Source organism: Chiloscyllium plagiosum, unplaced genomic scaffold (assembly GCF_037043375.1).
Source record: "Chiloscyllium plagiosum isolate Xiang-an unplaced genomic scaffold, Cpla_swu_hap1 HiC_scaffold_1, whole genome shotgun sequence".
NCBI lineage: Eukaryota > Metazoa > Chordata > Chondrichthyes > Orectolobiformes > Hemiscylliidae > Chiloscyllium > Chiloscyllium plagiosum.
Window position 1 is genome coordinate 19,148,247 of NW_028270139.1, and position 27,732 is coordinate 19,175,978.

Genomic DNA, 27,732 nt, shown 5'->3' on the forward strand with positions numbered 1-27,732 from the left:
CTACTCCCCTTCTTGAACAAGGGAATAACATTTGCTAATTCAAAATTTGTGCAAAGATTTGTAGCTCGGGTGCTCGTTGTTGTGGTTCTGTTCGCCGAGCTGGAAGTTTTTGTTGCAAACGTTTCGTCCCCTGGCTAGGCGACATCATCAGTGCTTGGGAGCCTCCTGCGAAGCGCTTCTTTGATGTTTCCTCCGGTGTTTATAGTGGTCTGTCCCTGCCGCTTCCGGTTGTCAGTTTCAGCTGTCCGCTGTAGTGGTTGGTATATTGGGTCCAGGTCGATGTGTTTGTTGATGGAGTTTGTGGATGAGTGCCATGCCTCTAGGAATTCCCTGGTTGTTCTCTGTCTGGCTTGCCCTATGATAGTAGTGTTGTCCCAGTCGAATTCATGTTGCTTGTTGTCTGCGTGTGTGGCTACTAAGGATAGCTGGTCGTGTCGTTTCGTGGCTAGTTGATGTTCATGTATGCGGATTGTTAGCTGTCTTCCTGTTTGTCCTATATAGTGTTTAGTGCAGTCCTTGCATGGTATTTTGTACACTACATTCGTCTTGCTCATGTTGGGTATCGGGTCCTTCGTTCTGGTGAGTTGTTGTCTGAGCGTGGCTGTTGGTTTGTGTGCCGTTATGAGTCCTAGGGGTTGCAGTAGTCTGGCAGTCAGTTCCGAGATGCTCCTGATGTATGGTAGTGTGGCTAGTCCTTTTGGTTGTGATATGTCCTCGTTCCGTGGTCTTTCTCTTAGGCATCTGCTGATGAAGTTGCGCGGGTATCCGTTTTTGGCGAATACCTTGTATAGGTGTTCCTCCTCTTCTTTTTGCAGTCCTGGTGTACTGCAGTGTGTTGTGGCCCTTTTGAATAGTGTCCTGATGCAGCTTCGTTTGTGTGTGTTGGGGTGGTTACTTTCATAGTTTAGGACTTGGTCTGTGTGTGTGGCTTTCCTGTATACCCTTGTAGTGAATTCTCCGTTCGGTGTTCTCTGTACCATCACGTCTAGGAATGGGAGTTGGCTATCCTTTTCTTCTTCTCTCGTGAATCGGATTCCTGTGAGTGTGGCGTTGATGATCCGGTGTGTTTTTTCTATTTCCGTGTTTTTAATGATTACAAACGTGTCATCGACATATCTGACCCGGAGTTTGGGTTGAATTTGTGGTAGGACTGTTTGTTCTAACCTTTGCATAACTGCCTCTGCTATGAGTCCCGAGATTGGTGATCCCATGGGTGTTCCGTTGATTTGTTCGTATATCTGGTTGTTGAATGTGAAGTGTGTTGTGAGGCACAAGTCCAGTAGTTTAAGTATGCCGTCTTTGTTGATAGGTTCAGCATCCTGTTTTCTGTTCTGTATGTCCAGTAGGTTGGCTATTGTTTCTCTGGCTAGGGTTTTGTCAATCGAAGTGAACAGTGCCGTCACGTCGAATGATATCATGGTTTCTTCTTTGTCTATGTGTATATTTCTGATGATGTCCAAGAATTCCTGTGTTGATTGTAGAGAGTGTTTGGATCCGCTGACCAGGTGTTTCAGTTTCTGTTGTAGTTCTTTGGCCAGTTTGTATGATGGTGTCCCTGGTAGTGATACTATGGGTCTGAGTGGGATGTCAGGTTTGTGTACTTTAGGTAATCCATAGAACCAGTCAACAATCCACAAGCCAGGGAAACAGTCCAGCAGAACGGATTCAGGATGATCCAGGTAATGATCACAGACGCGCACAACCGACTTCACAGATACAGACATGAAATTGCGCGCCAAAAGTAGTTAATTTCAAAAACCACGAACCAGGAATGGACCCGGACCATAGAACAGGCTGTCACCATAGGACAGAACAGGACTACACTCCGCAAAAAAACGGCACTAAAAGAAAAAATGGCCAAACTAACACACAACAAAGAGGACACTACAACTCACACCTGGGTTAAAAACCTCTCCCACAGACAGCTCACAGACACGGAAAGAACAATACTGGCCAAGGGGCTCAACTACAACCACAGGGACGCCAAGACAGCAAACTTCCTAGCAGCACTAGAAGGCACACTCAGGAACAATGGACTGACAGAAGAGACACAACAAACAGTGAGACAAACTGTCGTACCTATGATAATAAGGAAAAGACAAACACACAACTTCAACACCAAGGAGAGGGAAGCACTGAAATCACTAAGAAACGATAAGAACATAATCATACTACCAGCAGATAAAGGCAGAATGACGGTCATCCTCGATAAATCGGATTACATCCAAAAAGCACAACAACTACTTGAAGATACCAACACCTACCAAAAGAGGGAGTTTGACCCCACCCCACAGCTCACCAATAGGATAAATAACACACTAAGGAATCTACAAAAAAACGGACAGATAACCAGAGCTGACCTACAAAGAATGAAACCGGAAAGCAACAACACCCCCAGATTCTATGGATTACCTAAAGTACACAAACCAGACATCCCACTCAGACCCATAGTATCACTGCCAGGGACACCATCATACAAACTGGCCAAAGAACTACAACAGAAACTTGAAACACCTGGTCAGCGGATCCAAACACTCTATACAATCAACACAGGAATTCTTGGACATCATCAGAAATATACACATAGACAAAGAAGAAACCATGATATCATTCGACGTGACGGCACTGTTCACTTCGATTGACAAAACCCTAGCCAGAGAAACAATAGCCAACCTACTGGACATACAGAACAGAAAACAGGACGCTGAACCTATCAACAAAGACGGCATACTTAAACTACTGGACTTGTGCCTCACAACACACTTCACATTCAACAACCAGATATACGAACAAATCAACGGAACACCCATGGGATCACCAATCTCGGGACTCATAGCAGAGGCAGTTATGCAAAGGTTAGAACAAACAGTCCTACCACAAATTCAACCCAAACTCCGGGTCAGATATGTCGATGACACGTTTGTAATCATTAAAAACACGGAAATAGAAAAAACACACCGGATCATCAACGCCACACTCACAGGAATCCGATTCACGAGAGAAGAAGAAAAGGATAGCCAACTCCCATTCAGAGACGTGATGGGACAGAGAACACCGAACGGAGAATTCACTACAAGGGTATACAGGAAAGCCACACACACAGACCAAGTCCTAAACTATGAAAGTAACCACCCCAACACACACAAACGAAGCTGCATCAGGACACTATTCAAAAGGGCCACAACACACTGCAGTACACCAGGACTGCAAAAAGAAGAAGAGGAACACCTATACAAGGTATTCGCCAAAAACGGATACCCGCGCAACTTCATCAGCAGATGCCTAAGAGAAAGACCACAGAACGAGGACATATCACAACCAAAAGGACTAGCCACACTACCATACATCCGGAGCATCTCGGAACTGACTGCCAGACTACTGCGACCCCTAGGACTCATAACGGCACACAAAACAACAGCCACGCTCAGACAACAACTCACCAGAACGAAGGACCCGATACCCAACATGAGCAAGACGAATGTAGTGTACAAAATACCATGCAAGGACTGCACTAAACACTATATAGGACAAACAGGAAGACGGCTAACAATCCGCATACATGAACATCAACTAGCCACGAAACGACACGACCAGCTATCCTTAGTAGCCACGCACGCAGACAACAAGCAACATGAATTCGACTGGGACAACACTACTATCATAGGGCAAGCCAGACAGAGAACAGCCAGGGAATTCCTAGAGGCATGGCACTCATCCACAAACTCCATCAACAAACACATCGACCTGGACCTAATATACCAACCACTACAGCGGACAGCTGAAACTGACAACCGGAAGCGGCAGGGACAGACCACTTTAAACACCGGAGGAAACATCAAAGAAGCGCTTCGCAGGAGGCTCCCAAGCACTGATGATGTCGCCTAGCCAGGGGACGAAACGTTTGCAACAAAAACTTCCAGCTCGGCAAACAGAACCACAACAACATTTGCTAATCTCCAGGCACTATTCCTGTAGACAATGACTCGGCAATCTCCTCCCTGGCTTCCCAGAGAATCCCAAGAAAAATCACATCCGGCCCAGGGAATTGATCTATTTTTACACTTTCCAGAATTGCTAACCTCCCTGTGAACCTCAATCCCATCCAGTCTAGTAGCCCGTATCTCAGCATTCTCGACAACATTCTTTTTCCAGTATGAATACTGACAAAAAATATTTAGCGCTTCCTCTATCTCCTCTGACTCCACGCACAACTTCCCACTACTATCCTTGCTTGGCCCTAATCTTTCTCTAGTCATTCTTTTACCCCTTATATACAGAAAGGAAGCCAACAACTTGATCCTGTCTGCCAACAGCTTCTCATGTCCCCTCCTGGCTCCTCTTAGCTCTCTCTTTAGGTCTTTCCTGGCTGACATGTAACTCTAAGTGCCCTAACTGAGCCTTCACATCTCATCCTAACAAGCCTTCTTCTTCCTCTTGACAAGAGATTCAACTTCCTTCGTAAACCACTGCTCCTGCTTTTGACAACTTCCTCCCTGACTGACAGGTACATACTTATCAAGGACCCGCAGTAGCTGTTCCTTGAATAAGCTCCATATTTCAACTGCGCCCATCCCCTGCAGTTTCCTTCCCCATTCTATGCATCCTACATCTTGCCTAATCACATCATAATTGCCTTTCCCCCAGCTATAGCTCTTGCCCTGCGATATATATATATATCCCTTTTCATCACTAAAGTAAAGATTGTGGTCACTATCACCAAAGTTCTCACCTACCTCCAAATCTAACACCTGGCCAGGTTCATTACCCATTACCAAATCTAATGTGGCCTTGCCCCTTGTTGGTCTGAGTACACACAGTCAGGAAAACCTGCACACACTGGACGAAGACGGACCTATCTAAAGTACTTGAACTATAGTATTCCCAGTCAATACTTGGAAAATTAAAGACACCAAAACCACTACCCTGTTACTCTCACAACTATTGAGGATCATCTTTGCTATCCTTTCCTCTACATCTCTGGAACTATTCAGAGGCCTATAAAAAACTCCCAACAGGGTGATATCTCCTTTCCTGTTTCTAACCTCAGCCCATACTACCTCAGTAGACAAGTCCTCAAACGTCCTTTCTAAAACTCTAATACTGTCCTTGACTAACTGACACAGCACCCCCCCCCCCCCCCCCCCAACTTGACCAATTTCTCTGTTCTTACTGATACATCTAAATCCTGGAACCTACAATAACCATTCCTGTCCCTGCTCTACCCATGCCTCCGAAATGGCCACAACATCGAAATCCCAGATACCAACCTATGCTACAAGTTCACCCACTTTATTCCAGATGCTCCTGGCATTGAAATAGACACTTCAAACCAACTTCTTGCTTGCTGGTGCCTTCTTGTGACCTTGAAACCTTATTTCTCACCTCACTACTCTCAACCTCCTGTATACTCGAACTACAATTTAGGTTCCCATCCCCCTGCTGAATTAGTTTAAACCCACCCGAACACCATGAGCAAATTCTCCCCCCCAGGATACTGGTACCCCTCTGCTTCAGGTGAAGACCATCCTGTTTGTCCCACCTATCCCAGAATGAGCCCCAATTATCGAGGATTTCAAAAGCCTCCCTCCTGCACCATCCGTGTAGCCACATGTTCAACTCCTCTCTCTCCCTATTCTTTGCCTTGCTAGCATGTGGCACAGCCAACAAACCAAAGATAACAACTGTTCTAGCTCGAAGCTTCCATCTTAGCTCCCTGAATTTCTGCCTTACATCCCCATCTCTCTTCCTACCTGTGTTGTTGGTACCTACGTGGACTGGGATATGGGGCTGCTCCCCCTCAAAGATCCCGAAAACACAATCAAAAACATCACGAACCCTGGCACCTGGGAGGCAACACACCAACAGTGAATCTCCCTCATTCTCACAAAACCTCCTATCTGTTCCCCCCTTACTATGGAGTCCCCATATCACATGTGTGGCTACAGTGGTAGTTCATATATTGTTCACCATCTTTCAAAATTATATCGATTCTGGAACAGTATCAATATTAACAAGAAGGGAGTGCAAGAGAAAACAGGGGAACTATGGATCCGTTAATCAAATATCAGTAGAAAATACTAGTATCTGTTACAAATGAATTGATATTGGATACAGAAGATAATGATCTGACTGGGCAGGGATAATCTGAATTTATGAAAAAGAAATATAGTTTGTAAAGGAACTTTTAAGGGGCCACCAGGGGATATGGTGTATTTATACTTTCAAAAGGTTTTCAATTAGGTCCCACATGCGACCTCGTGAACAAAGTTTGAGCGGATGGGATAGCAGGTAAAATGTTGCCATAGTGTCAGAGAGCAGGGAGTAATAAATGGACCGTTCTTAGGTTGGCAGGCTGTGACTACTGAGTTACTTCAGCTATCCATACTTCACCGACTGACCGCAATCTATATCAATGATTTGGATGTGCTGACTAAAAGAAATATTTCCAAGTCTGTAAATGTTACAAAGTTTGTAGATGCTACAAAAGTGAAGTGGTAATATGAGTTGTAAGAAGAATATAAAGAAGCAAAATGATTTGAGCAGGCAGAATGAGTGAGCAGAACATGGCAGATGAAATTTGATGTGGATGAAACATGAGTTTTTCCAATTTGGAACACAGGAGGAAAAGGGGGCAGAGTTTTTGAAATGGTGAAAAATTGAGAGCATTGATGTCCAAAGAGACATTTGTGTCCTTGTACACAAGTCACTGAAAGGTAATATGCAGGTGCAGAAGGTAACTAGCATGATGGCCTTTGTCACAGGAGGAATTAAATACTGGAGGAAATGTGTCTTATTTCAATTATGTAGCAACTTGGTGAGACTGCATCTGGGTATTATGTGCAGTATTAGTCTCTTTATTTTGAGGAGGATAGCAGCCACCTTCGCTAGACTAATTCCTGGCATTGTGGGATTCTTCTGAGGAGAGATCAAGACGGGACCTGCATTCTCGAGAGTTTTAGAGGAATGAGAGGTGATCTCACTGAAACGTACTATAAATTATTCAAGGACGAGACAGCGTAAATGCAGGAAAATGGGGTTGACAAACTTATCAGCCATGATTGAATGGTGGAACAGACTTGATGGGTTAAGTGGTATAATTTCTGTTCCTATTCTTATGCAGATAGAGGTTTATGGGTTTGAGTTAGTGCGTGTGTGGGAGTAGATTAGGGGTTAGGTTAGGGTGGGCGTGTTCAAATTAAGCAACGAAGTGCCAGGTTTAGGAGCAAGGCCGAATTGGGATAGATATTTGTGTGGTGCAGGGACCACATGAAAATTTCCATCCAAGCCACACACCACCCTGACTTAAAACTATATTGCAGTTCCTTCATAGTTACTCAATTAAAACCCTGAAACTCCCTTTCTAACAGCTTTGTTGGAGCAGATTATGGATTGTAACATTAAAGGTGGCAGCTCACCACCATCTTCTCAAGGCCAATTAGGATGGACGATCAATGATAGGTAAAAACAAATCAATGATAGCCTAGACAGCAACAGCCAAATTCCATAAATGAATAAAAACTCTGCAGTGAACTCTTGGAATTCTTTATTTCAGAGGGCTTTGGAACCCAGTCATTGAGTATAATCAAGCAAAGGTCAACGCAGTTCCAGATACTAATGACATCAAGATAACACAGAAAATGGCTTTTTGAGGTACGTGATCAGCCACAATCTAAACTGGCAGGGCAGGTTTGAGGGGTTGAATGACCTGAATATTTCTAATATTTACTTGTAGGAAATTTCTGTTCAATGAGTACTATCTGGGCACTATCAGCATGCAGATGAAAACTGAAACTGTGCTATTAAATAAGGTTACTGAGGGCTAAAAGCTCCATGAGAAATTGGAGGGCAGCCTTTACTGTATGAGATTTCTTGAAGGTCCCTGCCCCCTACCAAAACCCCTCTGTGCGCTGGTAGAATAGTACTCAGTGTGTGGTTAAGCCTTCTGACAGATTTTAGTAATGTAAGCATAATCCAAACTCAAAAAAGTAAATTAAGACCTTTAGTAATAAGCTTTAAAGCTAACTATGTACCAATCCTAATCAAATAACACACTGCCTAACAACACGGAAGACCAACATACATAATTTGGGCATACCTGTACTTCCGTCAAATCCTCCCACTGCATACAGCAATCCATTCAGTACTGCTGCTCCCAGAGTGCTCCGCCTGTCCTGCATATTGGCATTGCTCATCCACTGGTCCTTGACTGGATCATATGAATCAACTGTTCTCACTCGTAATGAACCATTAAAACCTCCAACAGCATAAACTAACCCACCCATATACATCACACCTGCAAGAGACAGAAATGATCAAAATGTAAGTCAACTCTTGGATGATTAATGCACTTCTCTGTAGCAATCAACAGGCCTTTCACAGTACTTTGTGAAAGGCTGTATCAAAACACTACAATTTCATTTGATTATCCTCTTAATTATATTTTATTGTATCAAAGAGCCTCATTATGTTGTGGAACAAAACATTGATTCAGTTAAAGCTGTGGGTGGATTAGAAAGGAAAATCAACTTTGACTTCATTTCATTCTCTAGCCTTTTGTCAACAAAATTCAAAACTGCAGAGACAACTCGGCTTCCTCAGTCTATCATGTAAGGTATAAATAAATATTTTGCATTTCAGGTTTTAAGTAGTCTCAGAAATAAACAAAGTCAGATTAACTTCAAAATCAAGCTCGTGCATAAAAGATTACCTTGCTTATTTCATTCAAACGTCTACACTTTTTCCCCAGGAAGAGTAACTGGCCTCCTAATTAAACTGTGATCTTTGCCATAATCACAAATAGGCATGAAAGAATTTGTTAGCAAAATAATTAGGAGTTTAATACTTAACCAATTATTATATTAAACTGTACAGAAATCTGTGACTATGTCCTGTTTACACACTATCCCCTCTTTATCACAAATTGCGGGACACTTTGCACCACTTTATTGAACACCACATGGCAACACCAGCTCACCACCCATCTTTTGAAAGTTAAGGGATTGCTGCATTTACACAATAATTATAAGCAAGCTCAGGCTGGGTCCTTAAACATCATAAATCTCATCACTAAAAAGGTACCCAGGTTCCTGCAATGCCATTCAACCTCTATGGCAAAGAAATGGAACAGTTGAAACTGTGGCCTCATATTCATGGAATATAATTCTAAATTAATATTTGTCCTTTTTTTTTTATTTTTTCCTCCCATTTGTTTTCCCTCTGTACATGTAATCTTCCTTTCCTTCACTTGAATTTGTTTTGTACCTGATTTGAGTGTTAATCACCTCATTTTTCATCATTCCACTTGATCCTCTCATTCGCCAAGTTCCCAAAAATTCTACTACCAGCTCACACTTCCGTAAACATTTTGAGTGAAAGTGTCAAACAGTGCACACTCTAAATCTCAACTGTATTTGTCACCTTAGTTGTCGTTTTCAGCAATATCTCCCTCACATCCAAACCTGCATCAAGAGCAGGAGCCACTCAATCACATGTCAAGTTTCACCAGCACAAATCTTGTTAAAAAAAGAGATTCAATATTTTTCCTACGCATGCTCAAGAAAATCATCATTGAAGGGTCTTATCTTCTTGGATTTATATAACATGCTGAAAGCACCATCCACATGTATTAATAAAATTCTGAGGAGCTTATGTCCCCTGGCCAAAGTCAAGGGGGAAAAGATTTCACTTTATGCAGTACTTTTCACAATCACTAGCTGCCTAAAGTATGTTTTCGGACCAGTACGTACGGAATCTAAATCAGCTATAACACAGAAAAATATGAAAGACAACTTGCACACAGCAAGGTGCCAGAAACAATAATAAAATAATGATCAGATAATCTGTTTTAATATTGCTGGCCAAGGGCAAAATACTGCCAAGAATTTTTACATGCATCTGATGGGACAGATGGAAACTCAGTTCAGTGCTTCATCTAAAAGCTGGTACAGCAGTCCCTCAATATTTAACTGGAGTGTCTGTCAACCTAGATTTGTGTTCAAAGCCTTGGAGGGGAACTTAGGCAGGACTAACAACTTGGAACCGATTAAGGCAGACCTATGTAAATTATTTCTTCCTCCTTGAAGTTATATCAACTTGGAAATTAAATCACTGTATTAATCTCTGTGATGAAGGTCGTACCAGGCAGTAGCTCAGATTTGTGGTCATGTCTTGCAATTGCTCAGACCTTTCACTCTAGGTGTTAGGATATCATGTTGAGGTTGTATAGGACCTTAGAAGAGGCCTCATCAGAGTTCTGGTCTCCCTATTACAGGGAGGATGTTATTAAGCAGGAGAAGATTCAGAAGAGATTTACCAGGATTAGATTAGATTAGATTAGATTACTTAGTGTGGAAACTGGCCCTTCGGCCCAACAAGTCAACACTGACCTTCCAAAGAGTAACCCACCCAGATTCATTCCCCTACATTTACCCCTTCACCTAACACTACGGGCAATTTAGCATGGCCAACTCACCTAACCTGCACATTTTTGGTCTGGAGCACCCGGAGGAAATCCACGCAGACACGGGGAGAATGTGCAAACTCCACACAGACAGTTGCCCGAGGCGGGAATTGAACCCAGGTCTCTGGCGCCGTGAGGCAGCAGTGCTAACCACTGTGCCACCCTTAGGATGTTGCCAGAATTGGAGGATTTGAGTTATAAGGACAGGCTGGGACGTTTTTCACTGGATTGTAAGAACTTTATAAAATAACAAGTGATGTAGATAAGGTGAATGGCAGGTGTCTTTTCCCAAGAGTGGGAGATTTCAAGACTGGGGGGGTATTTGTAAGGTGAGAGGAGAAGGATTTAAAAAAGACATGAGGCAATTTTTTTTTATTTCAGCGAGTGGTTTCCATGTGGAATGAACTTCCAGAGAAAGTGTTGGATATGGGTACAGTTACAAATGTTTAAAAGATATTTAGCTAAGTACATGAATAAGAAATGTTTAAAGGGACATGGGCCAAGTGCAGGCAGGTGGGACTAGTTTAATTTGGGATTATACTCAGCATGGTTGGACCAAAGGGTCTGTTTTCATGCTGGATGACTCTAAAGTTTCAAAATTAAATACCTTGAATTGGTAATCAGGGGATAAATCTAAACTGCAACTATTTTAATGTAGTAACATTTAAGAATTAGTGCAGTATTTCCACAAACAAAATCTATAACAAAATTATAGCTGCACTATATGATCAGGAGTTCCATGTGTCAATAATTTCAGTTTACTTTTTGGCTATGTTTTGGCTCATGCAAATCAAAGAACCATTCAGAAAACTTAGGAGTTACGTGAGCTTTTCCATAAAGTTTGACCTACAAGCTCCAACTTTTAATATCTGTTACCAACACCATGTATTCCCAAGACTGTTGTACGATGAGATTTCCTGATGAAGTGCTCTTGCCCAAAATGTCAATTTTCCTGCTCCTTGGATACTGCCTGACCTGCTATGCTTTTCCAGCACCCCACTCTCAACTCTGATCTCCAGCATCTGCAGTCCTCACTTTCTCCTATGAGACTAAGGCAGATTTACAGACACTGTACCACAGACCTTAAGACTTGGTTTTAATTATGTTTCTTAGCTCCAAATAATGAGATTGTGGGTTTGGGATTTACTCTAGGCCTCGATCAATTAATCTAGGCTAAAATAAAAATTCAGTTCAATACTGAGGGAGCATTAACAAAACCTCTCCTCCTTCAAATATATTAATTGAGACACCAGCTTCTTTTCCTGGTAGCTGCAAAACTTCAAAGAGAAATAGATAGCAGACTTCCTGGCCAACATTCTATCCTCAGTTAGTAATTAAAAAATTGATTAACTAGTCATTCATTACTCTCCGGTAGTCGGGAGCAAAACCATTGTTATCCATCACAATACAACAATGACAACAGCCTGTGCACAGTATGTTTTGTGAAACATAGATGTACATACTTAGAAGTCAAATAAAGCAAGTTCTGTTTGTAATGGCACTACTATGACATCTTGATACACAACAAAAAAAAAATTTGTTGCAAAGCATTCTCAGCCTAGAAATCAAAAATAAATCAGTTCCTCTGACGAGGCTTTTACTATAATCAAAACAATCCAAGGTGCTTTACGGGAATGGTACCAGACAAATACTGGATAGAAGAACAAATAATAGTCAAGGTCAAGGAGATAAGCTTTCGGGGACATCACTAGGAATACTTTATACCCGACATCTAGATATCCAAAACTTAGTATTAATTAACATTTGTTTACCTGCTCTACAGCGCCGAGAGGGAAGCTCCGCAACTTGGTACCAACGTTCTTCTGCAAAATCATAGCACTCCACGCTCCGGATAGCTTTTGGTGCTTGGCCACCAACCACTACCAGCACCTGAAAGGTGAAATTGTGTTTCATTAAAGTTCTGCATGATACCTCAAGCAGAAGAAATCAATTGCTTCATTATTTTACTTATGTAAGGAACAAAAAAACTAAAGATCCAATACACCCATACTGTGAAAATGTGCTCTTCCCTCAACTAAACTCATGCAGTTATTCAAAAAGCAAAAGGAGGGATTAAAAAAAAGAGAGAAAAAAATCTCTCAATCAATTGTTAGAATGAGGAAAACACAATATGTTACATTATTTTGATATGTAGTCTAAATGGTTATTAATGAAACTTGCCTTAATATCCTGCCCTGATTTTGTCACAAAAATTTATATGGCTTTCTGTAATAGAAGATGCAAGCAGTTATATCATCAATTTAGCCAATCTGGCAATCTACAGTATTATGATTTGATTGACTCCTAGATAGTTCCTGTGCATGAAACTCAAAGAGGATGATATTTGGCTGACACACTTACAGCTGGAGTAAAGAAAAAGGGGATTTGGTAGCAAGAATGTTATGAAATCTGATCAGAATTGTGTGATTGTGGCAATAACTCATGTGTTTGATTGCACAACTACTGAGATATTGAGAATCACATACCTTTGGAAGGCTGACTGGCGTTCTTAATCTTGTTCTGGTTGTTTTCATTAATGCTCGTTGATCCGCTGGAAGCAAATGATACTTCATTGCTTCGATGAGGTAATCTTTGCATGCATTACTATTTTTAACCAATGTCTCCTCTTCCACTCTCTGTTAAACAAAACCAACAGTTTTTGATGCCATATGAGTGCTGCATAACATTTAGCACATTATTTTCAAAAGTGCTTTTCTCCTTTACCAGATAAAAATAGCTATCAATAATTGGTAACAAAAACAATACCAACTCTGGTTTTCCAAGAGAACAGATATTTCCTCTGTGTCACAGCTAATTAATACACTGATAGAGTGCTCTGTCTTGACCACATTGGCACTATTTTTAAGGTGATACATAAAAACAAAAGTGACTCTCTTAATTTAATCCCCAAATGTACGAGACAATGAGAAGGGGAACAAAATTTGCTGACTTTATTTTTTAAAAACTCAAACTGTACTATAAACAAATTCTGTCCAAATTATTCATAACTTTCTAAAATTATACCCACAGTGATTTGACCCTTCCAGACCATTTCCCTTCAGCACAGTAAGGGTTACCTGCACCAGGTATTCGCGTGTAAGGAGAGGTAGCCGGACGTTTTCCATCAATCGTGCCATATGCTCCTGCCGGGGCTCCTTATCATGTTTCACCCACGAGATGGCTGCTTCAAAAACCTGATTGAATTAATAATTGTTTAGTATGACTGTACATCCAATGCTTCATAGGATTTGCAATGGATATCTCTATAGCCTACTATAGGAATCTTAGGCCAGTGAGATTCAAACCATCCCATAGGAGGGGATGGGGGAGTACTTGTAATTGACCATCATGAACTTACTCCCTTTCCTTATCTGAACTAACTTCACTGGGTTGAGGTTGTAAGGTTGTTGTTTTATGGGTAACACATCTGCTATATTTACATTATGTAGAGCCAAAGACATTTATCTTGGCACAATCACTCAAATCAATTTATGAGTCTGTATTAGCTTCTTTAAGTCATGTCAATAGTTTTCTGGAAGAAATATTCCATCATGACTTTTAAGCTTCTGAGTATTATCCAATTTGATTACTGGAAGGCCAATTTGAATTTTTATTTTCAGTGTCATTTTCCAATTTTCTATTTTTATTGAATTATTTATTTAACTACTGTAAATACACTTTTCTCCTGACTATCCTTCCTTTCATAAACTCTAACATCTAAAGAACACAATTTTTCCCTCATATCTGGAGTACTCACTATATAAAAAAGAAACTCAATTATGTAAATTATGTAAAAAGTTCTAATGACCCTTGTTTTTAAGGTTTCCCCGGACACATTTAATAAAACCAATGCTTTGTTTCCAGTAACACCACTCTGGATTTTAGCTTCATTGTTTGTTGAGCATTTCAAATCTTTTTGGCCAACTTTAAAAGCTGCTTCTATTTTAAACTCCAAACCCTCTACGCCCCTATAAGGTAATGAGATCACAGACAAGGCTCACCCAAAAAGATTCAAGTCTAGAAACAAAACAGATACAGAATGCAACCAGTTCGAAGCACTATCCAGTTCCAGATGGACACAGATCAAACAATCATCTGGGATTAAATTTACAAGGTATACACTGAAAATTGGTAAAATGCAATGAAATTTCAACGCACATTTGTGAGCACTCATCAGCGTCTACTGACATCAAAGCATTCTAGTAACAGTAAACTCCTGAAAAAGAGAATGTGAAAGATTGAGGAATGAAAAGTAAAAGCACACACTGATGGGAGGCAGAGAAAGTAAGTAACATAAATTGTGTGTAATAATTATAGCAATACATTTTCAGACAATAATTACAGTTTACTGGGGTGGGGGGGCTCCCTGACTGACATGATGAAGCAGGTAGCAATTTCATGGATCTATATTGCTCTCTGTTTTTCACCCTATATATGAATGATTTGGATGAGGAAATACAGTTAGATAGAATTTACAGAAGACATCAAATTAGGAAGTGCATTGATTCGTGTAAATGGAAGCAGAGAGACACGGACTGAGTTAAATGTGGGGAAAGATAAATCAGAATTGATCTTACTGATGAGAGATTAGGAGCTGGCAATGAGAGCGGAATTTTGATATCTACATATTGAAATCACTACAAACATGTAGAAAGTGTGATTTAAAAGAAATAAAAGGAATCTTGGCCTTTACAATAACAGAGCTGTAATATAAAAGTTGAGGTAATATCTCAGTTGTTCAGAGCCTTTGTCAAATCCCATTTATTGCAGTGTATTCAGTTTTGGCACAGCACCACCAAGAATAAATTGACTGCAGGATAGAACACAGATTCATCAGCATTATGCCAGGACCATAGGAGCTAAATTATGCAAACAAGCAATGTAAATTTGGTAAGAATTACCTTTAGTTTAGAAAGTTAAGGGGGCAATTTAATAATGATATTTAATATAAAGTAATTCAATTATACATTTGCTCTTCATTTCTTTCCTGTGATGAAAAAGGAGCATTATTTTAAAATTAAAGTTAGGCCAGTCAGAACCGAAATCAGTAAAAAGCTTGTACACAAATGCTAACAGAATTTCAAAACACTGTCCCAGAAGGCTGTGGCTACTGGATTGTTTGCATGTTTCATGATAGGGATCAATAAGTTGTTAATGAATGATATTAAGAGATATGGAAGGAAGCAGAGCAATTACTGCAGACACAGATTAGTCATGATCTAGCTGAAAGCAAATCAGGCTTCAGAAGCTAAATGGTCTACACTAATGTCCCTAAACATCAATTTGCATTTATACATGCCATAAATATAGAAAATGCACAGAGGCACAAGGAAAAAAATTGTTTAATTAATTAAAGATAAAGAGGAGATTAGGAGTGATGATCAAAAACTAAGCCAAAATCATTGTGTTTTTAAAAATAGGAGAAGGAGTTGAAGGCACAAGGGGATTTTGAGAGAAAGCTCAATTATCCAGGCACCTAGGCAGTGGGAGGCATAAAAATGAAGCCAGATTCAGGTGCTTGTGGGTAGGAGAAAGAGAAGTTTACAGCAGCAGAGAATCTTGAGGATATGGGAGTTTGAATGCCATGGAGGAATTTTTATACACAAAACATTGCAAATGTTATTTTTAAAGCATTGAGAGATGTGAAATCACTCATCAAACTAGGCACATATTGTTCCTGGTAATGGTGAGTGCATAAACTTTTCGAGTGACAGATGCACTGAAGTAGTAGAAGTGGCAAATAATGATATCAAAGTGGAAAATCTTCGTGATCAATATAGTATGAGATTGGAAGATCACCCTGGTTTCCAAGCGATTGATCAGTTTTGTTCAATCTGAGACATTTGCTGGGGAAGAGAATGGAATCAGTGGTGAGTGCACAACATTTTTGCAGGTGTTTAAAAGATGACGACTTCAGCCAGTGCAATATTCAGATAGACGGCTCCATCCACCAAACTTTTACCCACTTTGTAGACTCTATCCTCCCCACAACTTGCTTTCTTTTTGCATTATCAGGCACTTGGTTCAATTTCAGCATGCAATTAATCCAGTTAATTAATATAAATCCTAAATAGTTGAAACTCCAATAATTCCATTGGTATTCCATTCATTACAGTTTGCCAATACAAAAATGATCTATTTATCCTGATCCTGTTTTTTTTTATTAATTATCTCACCCCCCATAATACCAATATATCATTCTCAACATCATGAGCTCTGAGCTTTGCAGCAATAATTTCTGTGGAACATTACAAATGCCTTTTAGAAATTCAAACACACTACATTAATTGGTGTACCCTTATCTACCCTGTTCGTTACAGCTTCAAAAATCTAATTGGGAGAGGCACAAGTTTCCTTTCACAACATCATGATTGCATTCTAATTTTCTAAACAACACTACTTTTTCAGTAACTGATTCTACTATTTTACAGGGGTAGGCTAACTGGCCTGTAGGTTCTTCTGCCCCCCTCCTTTCTGGAACAGAGGTGCTACATCTGCGATTTTCAAATTTGCTAGACCTTCCAGACTCTATGGAATTTTGTAACACTATACCAATGCATCTACTCATCTTTGGAGCTACTTCTTTTAAGACACCAGAATGTAAGTCATCAGGCCCAGGAGACTTGTCAGCCTTTAGTTCTATTACTTTTCTTTGCCTGTTTTCTCTCGTAATTATGGTTGTTCTAATTTCCACCCTCCCTTTTGGTTTTCTCTGGTTATTGTTGGCCTGCTTTTATGCTTGCTTGAAGTCTCTGCCATTTCCTGGTTTCCCATGAAGTTCCTAGTTTCACCCTCTGTGGCGCTGATGCTCACGTCAGCTTCGCTACTAAATAATTAAACGGTTACAAGTGAAACCAAGCAAGAGAAGACCCATTAAGTTCAATGACGGCCCAATGATGGCCTGATCAGTTGTGTTCAAGGGTGCAGATTGAGAATGCATGACAGTCACACAGAGTGATTCTGAATTTGGTCATGGTTCTTCCCAGGTTGAGAGACTGTTGGTGTTCAAACAGGAAGTCGTAGAAGAGCCAAACACAGATCTGCAAAGTGATAACTCTAAGATTCTCAGAGGAAAGAGAGGTTTATGTTGAGTGGTAACTTCTAGGGACAGTTATGACATTGAGAATGATGGCAAGCCCTTTAAGGAATGAGGAACATGAGTGGCTTGGTGCACAGCGTGTTTGTCATTCCTGGGACACAAGTACTGCTGGCAAGGTTAGTATATGTTGTTCATCCTTAATTACCAGTGAAAAAGGTGTTGGTGGGCTGTCTTCTTGAATCACTGCAGTCCATCTCACGTAGGATGCTGTACAGAAGAGTTCCAGAATTTCAAAACATGACAGCAAACAACAGGTAATATATCAAAGTCATGATGACAAGTACCTCAGAAGGGAATCAGTAGGTGGAAGCTTGTAGGTGGTAGCATTCCCATCCAGCTCTGGGTCTCATTTTTTAGGTAGTACAGGCCATGGGTTTGTAAAAAGCTGTCAAAGGCAGCTTGGTGAGTTACTGCAGCACATCTTGTACATGATACATACTGCTGCCATTGTGTGTCAATAATACTGAAACTATTTACTATTCCTACAAAAAGAGAGATTAGGAATGAAGTTCACTGCTCAGCAGTTTTTTGGAACTTATGTCAAGAGTGTAGGAGGTAATTCTTAAATGAGATCAGATGAGTTGGAAGGAAACGACCAGGGGGATTCGGTTAGATGCGTACGGGTAAGAAATGCAGTTGAACAAATAGTCTTTGTCTTGGTACTAAAATGTTCTTTCATATCTACAAGATATCTTAAAAGCATCATGTACCTTATTAATTATTCTATTAAGATTTTATTCTGTCGGAATACATGACAGAATATTGTAATAAAGTAAATATTTAGAAACAACAATAACCCATTAATCTTCTCTGGTGTTCTTTGAGGAACAAGTAATGCTCAAGGCATTAGAACTCTTGTCTGAATGCTGCCATAGGAGGTTTGTTAAGTTAAACTGAGCAGGCTTATTAATTGGGTATTGGCACGGATCCCCTGCCTGAAGGCCAGCCTTTGGTCTATTGCCTGCTGATATTTCTCCTTGAATTGATTTCTTGATCATTTCTGTCAGCAGCGGTTTGCCATTCTTTCACTCTCAAATGCAGGGTCAGAAAGCAGAAATTGTAACTGGAATTGAATTTGTGCTTTTAACGTTCTTCTGCCAATCTAAGGCCATTCCTACACAATTGGGGTCAGATCCAGTTAATTGTAAGCAGGTCCTGAAGGTTATGGGCAGCGTTCCCTCTGCGTGAAAAAGCTGCCCCTGAGGTCTCTTTTATAATCTTTCCTCTCTCACCCTAAACCTATGCCCTGTAGTTCTGGACTCCCCAAACCCAGGGAAAAGACTTTGTCTATTTATCCTATCCATGCCCCTCATAATTTTGTAAACCTCTATAAAGGTCACCCCTCAGCCTCCGACGCTCCAGGGAAAACAGCCCCAGACTGTTCAGCCTCTCCCTGTTGCTCAGATCCACCAACCCTGGCAACATCCTTGTAAATCTTTTCTGAACCCTTTCAAGTTTCACAACATCTTTCCGATAGAAAGGAGACCAGAATTGTACGCAATATTCCAACAATGGCCTAACCAATGTCCTGTACAGCCACAACATGACCCTCAACCCTCTGTACTCAATACTCTGACCAATAAAGGAAAGCATACCAAACGCCTTCTTCACTATCCTACAATTGCAACATTTAAGAGGCATTTCGATGGGTATATGAATAGGAAGGGTTTAGAGGATATGGGCCGGGTGCTGGCAGGTGGGACTAGATTGGGTTGGGATATCTGGTCGGCATGGACGGGTTGGACCGAAGGGTCTGTTTCCATGCTGTACATCTCTATGACTCCATAACATCAAACACCATACACGGAACCTTGGAACAACTGCACGAGCAGCTTACAATTGGATAGATGCAAAAGTAAATTTGTAGTTAATTAGCTTCTAAGTGAAATGGTCTTTGTTGAGGTTAGCAAGTACTTGCTTGTAATCCATAATTATATGAATAAAAATAAAATGTCTAAAACTTCGCTCCAGCTACATTCATCAACTGTATTTCTGGATAGTAACAAGGCAAGGAAAGGACCATCTCCAATAATAGAGGTTAACCCACCCTCTTCATAAGATTCTATGGCATTGTGGGGCAAAATCCTGGTCTTTGCTACCGACAGAAACATAACTGGACCAATCATACGTCAAGACTACAAGAGCCTAGGCATTCTTTGTGGAGTGGCTCACATCGCAACTCACCAAGCCCTTTACCATGTACAACATGCAAGCGAGGAGTGAGATGGAACATCATTTACTTGCTGCAGAGGCACAGCTGCAACACTAAGGCAGCTCAATATAATCCAGTCCACTTGATCATCGCACATACCACAAAGCACAGGAGCAACCTAGCATAGATTTTCTGTAGCATCTCTCAAATCTGTGAGCCTCATTACCAAGAAGCAAAAATACAACAGATGCATGGGAATAGCGAGACCTTCACATTCCCAAAGTCCTGCAGCAATCTGGTTTGGACATGGATCACAATTCATTCAATCAAAAGTTTGGAACTCTCAAACAACCTAGTTGAAGCACTTTCATCATGCTGTATATCTCCATGACTAAGTCAAGAAGGTGGTCCATCAATATCTTTGAGGAGGTACCTGTGTTGGATTGGGGTGGACAAAGTTAAAAATCGCATGCCAGGTTATAGCCCAACAGGTTTATTTGGAAGTACTAACTTTCGGAGCGCTGCTCCTTTGTCAGGTAGCTAGTGCGGCAGAATCATAGACACAGGATTTATAACACAAGATCATAGTGTCATGCAATCTATTGAACAAACCTAGATTGCTGTTAAGCCTTTCATCTTTTAGAAAGAATTTGTTGATTCATTAACATACAAATCCCAGAACTTCTTCCAAGTCACATTCTCGAGATTTTATATTAAAAAAAGTGACGTCTCAGCTCAGACAATGAATTAAAGGTGAGGTTAGAGTCTGTATGTATTGCAATCTTGAGTCAGGCTGGTACTATTTCCAAAGTAGGACTTTATGAAACTTCACATGGATTGACTGCCTGCAGATTGTATGCTTGTAGAGCAAATAGAATGTATCTGCAAATGCACATTCACCCCATAGACTGTGTGCACGCATGCATATAGAGAGAGAGAGAGAGAAAGAAAAAGTGTGAGAGAGAGAGAGAGAGAGAGAGAGAGAGAGAGAGAAAGAAAAAGTGTGTGAGAGAGAGAGAGAGAGAAAGTGAGAGAGAGAGAAAGTGTGTGAGAGAGAGAGAGAGAGAGCGAGAGAGCGTGCGCGCGCACGCGCATCTATAGGAGTGAGTGAGTGTGTGCTCATGAATGTAACGGAGTAGAAGCCTGTGAGAGGCTCTCAGAGGCTTCTACTCTGTCAAACACATATGCGCACTCTCTCTCTCTTTCTCTCCATGCATGCTCGTGCACACAGTATATTTTACTTTGCTCAAAAAGCACACAATCTGGAGGTAGTCAATCCATGTGACATTTTATAAATGTCTCCTTTGGAAATAGAACCAGTCTAACTCAAGTTTGGAATACATAGACTCTAACCTCACAACTTTAATGCATTGTCTGAGCTGAGTTGTCACTTGATTTTTATAAAACCTTAAGTTACTTGGGAATGTGGAGTTGAAAGAAGTTCTGGGATTTACATATTAAATGAATCAAAATCTGTAATCCATTCTAAAAGGTGAAAGCCTTAACAGCGATCTAGGTTTTGTTCAATACATCATAATAGGTGCATGACACTATGATCTTGTGCTATAAATTCTGTGTATTATGATTCTGTCGCATTAACTAACTGACGAAGAAACAGCGCTCCGAAAGCTAGTATTTCCAAATAAACCTGTTGCACCATAATCTGGTGTTGAGATTTTTAAACTTTATCAATATCTTCCCACAGCAATCACAAACTGATCTTGTGATCCCACATCCCTGGCATTATTTTTTCCCCCAAAAGAATGTGCCAATTTCTCATGTCCCTTTGGTAATATAAGCTCCAAGACAGAAAAAAAGATTGGGCTCAAATTTGTCTATTGCAAGTAACACTTCGGGTTATTCAGCACAGCTTCAGTGCTCCACCATTCTGCAGCTTCCCTTGTGGGCTCAAGTAAATTTATAAACTTCTGAAAGTGGAGGGAATTCTACCGACAGTTAGTACAGCAAGTCAGAAATTTTGCTGTTGATGTGGTGGTGGTGGTCAGGGGCTAGAATTAAAGATGACATATTTTGTATCATTATTACTGGTGGAAGGACTGAGTCTTTAAGGTAGTGCAGAGGTTGTTAATCAAAGAGGCTGTTTTGTCCTGTATAATGATGGCATTCTCGAGTGCTGTTAGAGCAGAATTTATCCAAGAAACTAGAAGATTTCCCACCACATTCCCAATTTGCACATTGTCAGTGGTGGAAAGATTTAGGGATCAAGAAGTGAATTACTTGCTGCAGAATAATCAGCCTCTGATCTCCTCTTGTAGCCATAATAATTCAGTGGCTAAAATATGGTGATTCCCCAGAACGACAGTGGCAGGATATTGGACAATGCCAAGTGTTATGATTAAGATGGGAGGAGTACAGCCTCTCTCCCACTACACCAATGGTCACAACATAGGTTTTAAAATGTTTACCCAATTACTGTATGGCTAATTATTTATTTTTTCTATATTAGGTTCAGGAAAGCACCATTAACCAAGTTTCTTTAGGAAACAAAAGAACCGATATACTTTGAAAACTGGGTCTAACTGGCAAAGATGCAAAAGTGATGAACAAATCTGAAATATAAAAGTCTAAATGTGTACCCTAAATAACTTAGCACAATTTCTTTTAAATAGCATTTTCTGCGCAGAGGTTAAGTTTTGGGGAAAACCCTTTGGCCATTAATTGTGAGCTCTTGAAGGAAAACAGGACTGAGCAAGAAATGTTCAAGATGGATGTTAGTTAATGGAGGAGAAAGTGAGGTCTGCAGATGCTGGAGATCAGAGCTGAAAATGTGTTGCTGGAACAGCGCAGCAGGTCAGGCAGCATCCAGGGAACAGGAGAATCGACGTTTCGGGCATAAGCCCTTCTTCAGGAAGAAGGGCTTATGCCCGAAACGTTGATTCTCCTGTTCCCTGGATGCTGCCTGACCTGCTGCGCTGTTCCAGCAACACATTTTCAGGGCTGTTAATTAATGTCCTGACAAACATAAACAGTCTCTCCTAACATAGGCAGTTGTCACTAGGACCTTGCAGACTCCGTTTATTCCGGAAACATTAAGAATTCTTTCAGAAGCTCTTCAGGTAAAAACAGCTGGATCAGTGTTTCAGTTATTACACTGGGGCCTCAAAAAGGTTTTCTTGGAAAGGCAGATGAGTTAGGGAGCTCTCTGTCTCAACATGATGTACTTCAAATGAACTCCAAGCATCATCCAAAACAAAAACTACTTCACAACAGCCATAAACCTCGGCATGTGATCACCAGTGAATGGCTTAAACCATGTAACTTCAAAAGTGTATTTACAAAAAAGAAGTCCTATTGTATCCTTTCAGTTTATTTTTTTAAAAAAAGTCCTTGTATCTCCTCAATCTTTTCAAATTAACTTGTGTCCACAATTCTTTAAAGAAAAATGCTTTTAAAAAAGTAAACAATGAAGCATTTTCATAACACAAAAATAAAACAAAGAACTGTGACTGCCAGAAATTTGAAACAAAAACAAATTGCTGGAGAAACTCAGCAGGTCTGACAGCATCTGAGAGAAGAAAGCAGAGTTAATATTTCATCAAAACAGGACAGATTCAGTTTTGATGAACAGCGAACAGACTCAAAACATTAACTTTGTTTTCTTCTCACAGGTGCTGCCAGACCTGCTGAGTTTCTCCAGCAATCTGTTTTTCTTCGTAACACAATGCCATTTTAAGGTCAGTGTGTTAACCTCTCCCCTGTTGGAGACCTTCACTCCCTAGTGCGTACCACCTTCAACCCAAGCCCGAATGCTGTCCAGATTTAGGGGCATGAGCATCTCCAATATCTAAAGGGGTTTTGAGCAAACATCCTGACCTCTGACCTGATGATGCAGGGAGGTCATCAATGAAGCAGCTGAAGGCAGCTGGACTTACAACAAGGAACTCGTGCAACAATACTTTGGGACTGAGATGACTGACCTCCAAAATCCACAACCATCTTACAGTACATGATTTCAGCACAAAGTATCAGGTAAATATTAAGTCACGATGAGGCAAAAAAAAAAATCATACATTCCAAATATGTAATTAGATTTTGGCAAGCAAGTACTACATCAAATCAACTAACTTGTTTAGGGTCATTTAGCAGAGCCTGGAGAACGAGTATTTCACTTGGTACGTAATACTGATGATCAAATTAGTTACTCAAGGTTGTGTATTCAGGTAGTATTGTTTATTTAAAGACTAGAATGTGTCAAAATTTCATATGCTAACAATTAAAAATATAAATCATCACACCAAGTCTCACCACAATTTAACTGTGAGTACTGAGTCACCATCAATTCTGTAACAAACAGTATTGCTACCTTGCACACTCAACGTGGGTCAGAGTCATTGGTCATTTAGCTACTCGAGTTATTTAGCTACTGGAGTTTCTCTGCCAATCACACAGTGGAAGAGGATAACAATCTACATTACTTACCCCAACCTCCCAAATTCTGCAAGTGTACAAGTTAATAAATCTGTGTGAAGTTTGCTTTCTTATGAATACCAAAGTTAAACCAAAACATAAATAAATTAAAATATTCACCTTTTATAGCTGAACACATAAGCATATTGCATAATATTCATATCCTGACAGCTGCTGTGCTGTCATAGCAACCATCAGCCTCCAACAAATTCCTAATTAGCAGCTCTACAGGACAACCAACCTACACAACACTTCAGAAAGTCACGCATGCATAGCAAAGGCAATTTACTTTATGAACCCAAGCAGCGCCATTTTATGGCGAGATATTTAAATCGAGTAAGCTAAATCCATCTACACAGTACTGATCTCTAATTTCAACTTGAAATTAATTTGTATGAAAGCTTTTCAAATAGACATGTTACCATTATTTTTGCTGATGACTTGCTATCTAAATGCTGCAGTCTTTTGTTTGGTAACAAACAGAATGCAATTCATAATTTTAGCTACTTTTATATTGCCACCATTTTAATTCCTGTTGAGATTGCTGCCCATTAGACAGCTTGAACATTTAAATTGCTGCATTGAATACCATTATCCTTAATGTAGACATGGAATTTGTCAATGTATTTATCTGTTCAATCATGAGGCACTTGTCTTTCTACAGGGTGTGCCTACAAATGCTGTTTCAGTCACTTGGTTATTGCCATTTCTGCAAAAATCACTGCTATTATCGACACCATAAAGTCATCCAGTTTCAGAATATTCAATGTGGTCCTGGTAAATATACTGCAACTATCTTCCCTAATGGAACAATACTATTGAGCTGAACACTGCATTTTGATCCTGAGCTACTCTAAGAGTTCTCATATTTTTGAGCTTGCTGAACAAAATGCTTTAAGTTGTTGTGGCATTATCCACATGCTGCCCACCTATATCTCAAGAAAAACAGGAGCCTGCAAGAGATGGATGCATAGGAACATAATCTAGATATAATGATATGGCTGTGTAAAGTTAATTCATTCCGGATGTTAAGACTATCAAGGTTTTTCTATTGTTTTTTCAGCTGGAACATTGTTCTTTTTCTTTAAACACTGAATATTTTAGATCAGTTTCCGAATAAAAGGTCCAATGCTCTACAGCTTCAAAATTAGCTGCTGAACATTACTATCCAAGTAAATCACGCAGAACTGAACAGAAATTCATGATTCACAGATTATTTTTAAATTACTGTAATCACTGTTTTGCTTTCACAAAATCTATTTTTGGTACTCAATCAACAGCAGAACATCACATTAAACCTCAAGCACGTTCATTACACAATGAAGCAAGAACTATGTAACAGCTTAACGTAGGAAAAGTTTACAGCACACTCTTCTGATCGACTTTTGTTCTGTTAATTATTAGTCCTACTCTTTTCAATGGCCAGTATTTTAAATTAAGAATAGAGGTAAAACTAACAGAAATCACCAGGACTATGGAGGGAGTTAGTCTGCAACTTCCAGCAGCCACAGAATGTATAGATAAACACACAAATTCAAACGTTGTTATCAGAGAACTTTGATCCTTCATTCAGCTCATGAGTACTGAGAGGCCTGGAAACAGTGGATATGGAGAAGACACTCCATTAGTAGGGGAGTATGAGAGACCCAAGGGCATAGCCTCAAAATGAAACCCTTTAGAACTGTGATGAGAAATAAGACGACAAAATTATGTACTCAGCATGAAACCACAAATCCTCATTCTAGGAGGAACCAAATACTGCGTGTGGTGGGTGTGCTGGTCGTGCGTGTATGTTGACAATTCAGATTAAGTCATCGGAATGTGAAAGTGACTGGACAATGATGCGTCTCCCGTCAGAACTGAATGGACAGTAATTGGGAGGGGCAGATATTCCACAAAGTGATCCCCGAGTCTGCATTTGGTTTCTCCAATATAGAGTAGGCCACTTTGGGTGCAGTGAATACAGTACAGAAGATTGCAGGAGATACAGGTGAGATGCTGTTTCACCTGGAAAGACTGTTTGGGCCCTTGGATGATGAGCAGGGAGGTGGTGACAGAGCAAGTGTTACATCTTCTGCAGTTAAGTGGCAGAGTGCCATGATGTTGGTGGTTGTGGAATGGATTAGGATGCCCCGGATGGAATGATCCCTGCAAAGTGCAGACAGGGGGAGTAAGGGGAAGATGTTTTTGGTGGTGGTGTTCTGCTGGAGTTGTCTGAAATGGCAGGGAATGATCCTTTGAATGCAGAGGCTGGAGGGGTGAAAGGCGAGGACAAGGGGAAACCGATCACACTGTTGAGAGTGATGGGAAGGGGCAAGGATAGAAGCATGGTTGTCTTTTCTAGTGCCTAGGTTGAAAACAGGTTGTCTATCCAGTTTCTCTTCTTTTAGATTAGATTAGATTACATTACAGTGTGGAAACAGGCCCTTCGGCCCTACAAGTCCACACCGACCCACCGAAGCGCAAACCACCCATACCCCTACATTTACCGCTTACCTAACACTACGGGCAATTTAGCATGGCCAATTCACCTGACCTGCACATCTTTGGACTGTGGGAGGAAACCGGAGCACCCGGAGGAAACCCACGCAGACACGGGGAGAACGTGCAAACTCCACACAGTCAGTTGCCTGAGGCGGGAATTGAACCTGGGTCTCTGGCGCTGTGAGGCAGCAGTGCTAACCACTGTGCCACCGTGCTGCCTTTGTTGAGACTTTGTAGCGATTGATACAACTGAATGGCTTACTGGGCCATTTCAGAGGGCCCATATTATTGTACCATATTATTGTGGATCAGGAGTCATAGGTAGGCCAGACCAGGTAAAGATAGCAGATTTCCTTCCCTGAAGGATATTTTGTTGCATTAGTGGTCAGGCAATTCAGGCTCTGAACACTTAGCTTCTTTAATAATGCATCCTCTCATCCCCTAACTTTTGCATTTTTTAAAACTGAGAGCTCGCTGCTTGAAAGTTGTCACTTTTATGTTTCCATCTATCTCCCGAAGCTCCATTATGCCCTATAAAGGGTCAGAAAGGCTCAATTATTGGTGAGACAGCCATTTCATATTTATCCATATTTAATCCTTTATTATGCTTTTCCAGTTATCAGATTTAAAGTTTATTGGCATCTAAGCATATCCTTTGCTACAATCAGATTATAGGTGATTCCAACCAGGCTTTCCCTCTTGTGTGTCTTTATTCTGGTCAGCCTTTCTCTTTGCTCTGATTGTAAGCGAAATGCATATAAACAATTTTTTTTTTACTTTTTATGAAAAGATATACCAAAATCTTTATCTCTGTTCTCCACAGATCATATCTTCTACTGTATCTGATTTCAGCCTTTGCTTGCTTTATTTCATATTTCTAATTGTTCCTGTTGTTTATGCCATTTAGCACAGAGCTCTGCAGCTTGCACCTCGAGACACCTTTCACCCCAACAAACTAAGCTGGATTTGAATCCTAAAAATGAAAGACTGTTCTCTGCCCATGTCCCATGTCCTGTGTTCTTGAAGCTTTTTTTTTCCCATTACACTCACTAGAACGATCTCTGAGCATCTCCAGTTCTGGTTTCTTGTGCAGCCCCATTTTTTAAAATT

General features: G+C 40.5%; 1 protein-coding gene and 1 long non-coding RNA gene across 3 annotated transcripts in view; one reads left to right on the forward strand and one right to left on the reverse strand.

Moving 5' to 3' along the window:
* The window catches only part of klhl2 (kelch-like family member 2), a 148,149-nt gene that overhangs the window by 34,656 nt on the left and 85,761 nt on the right, over positions 1 to 27,732 (reverse strand). Inside the window, exons 7-10 of one of the 2 annotated variants that reach the window (XM_043698465.2) lie at positions 13,537 to 13,653; positions 12,946 to 13,095; positions 12,232 to 12,349; positions 8,096 to 8,293 (exon numbers count right to left, since the gene is read on the reverse strand). In XM_043698465.2, the coding sequence (XP_043554400.1) occupies positions 8,096 to 8,293; positions 12,232 to 12,349; positions 12,946 to 13,095; positions 13,537 to 13,653 (583 nt within the window). The remainder of the gene's footprint in view (positions 1 to 8,095; positions 8,294 to 12,231; positions 12,350 to 12,945; positions 13,096 to 13,536; positions 13,654 to 27,732) is intronic. The other variant, XM_043698470.2, reaches the window with a different exon arrangement.
* Positions 14,521 to 27,732, forward strand: part of LOC122553987 (uncharacterized) — a 48,550-nt gene continuing 35,338 nt past the window's right edge. Inside the window, exon 1 of the long non-coding RNA XR_006312899.2 lies at positions 14,521 to 14,743. This is a non-coding gene — a long non-coding RNA (uncharacterized LOC122553987). The remainder of the gene's footprint in view (positions 14,744 to 27,732) is intronic.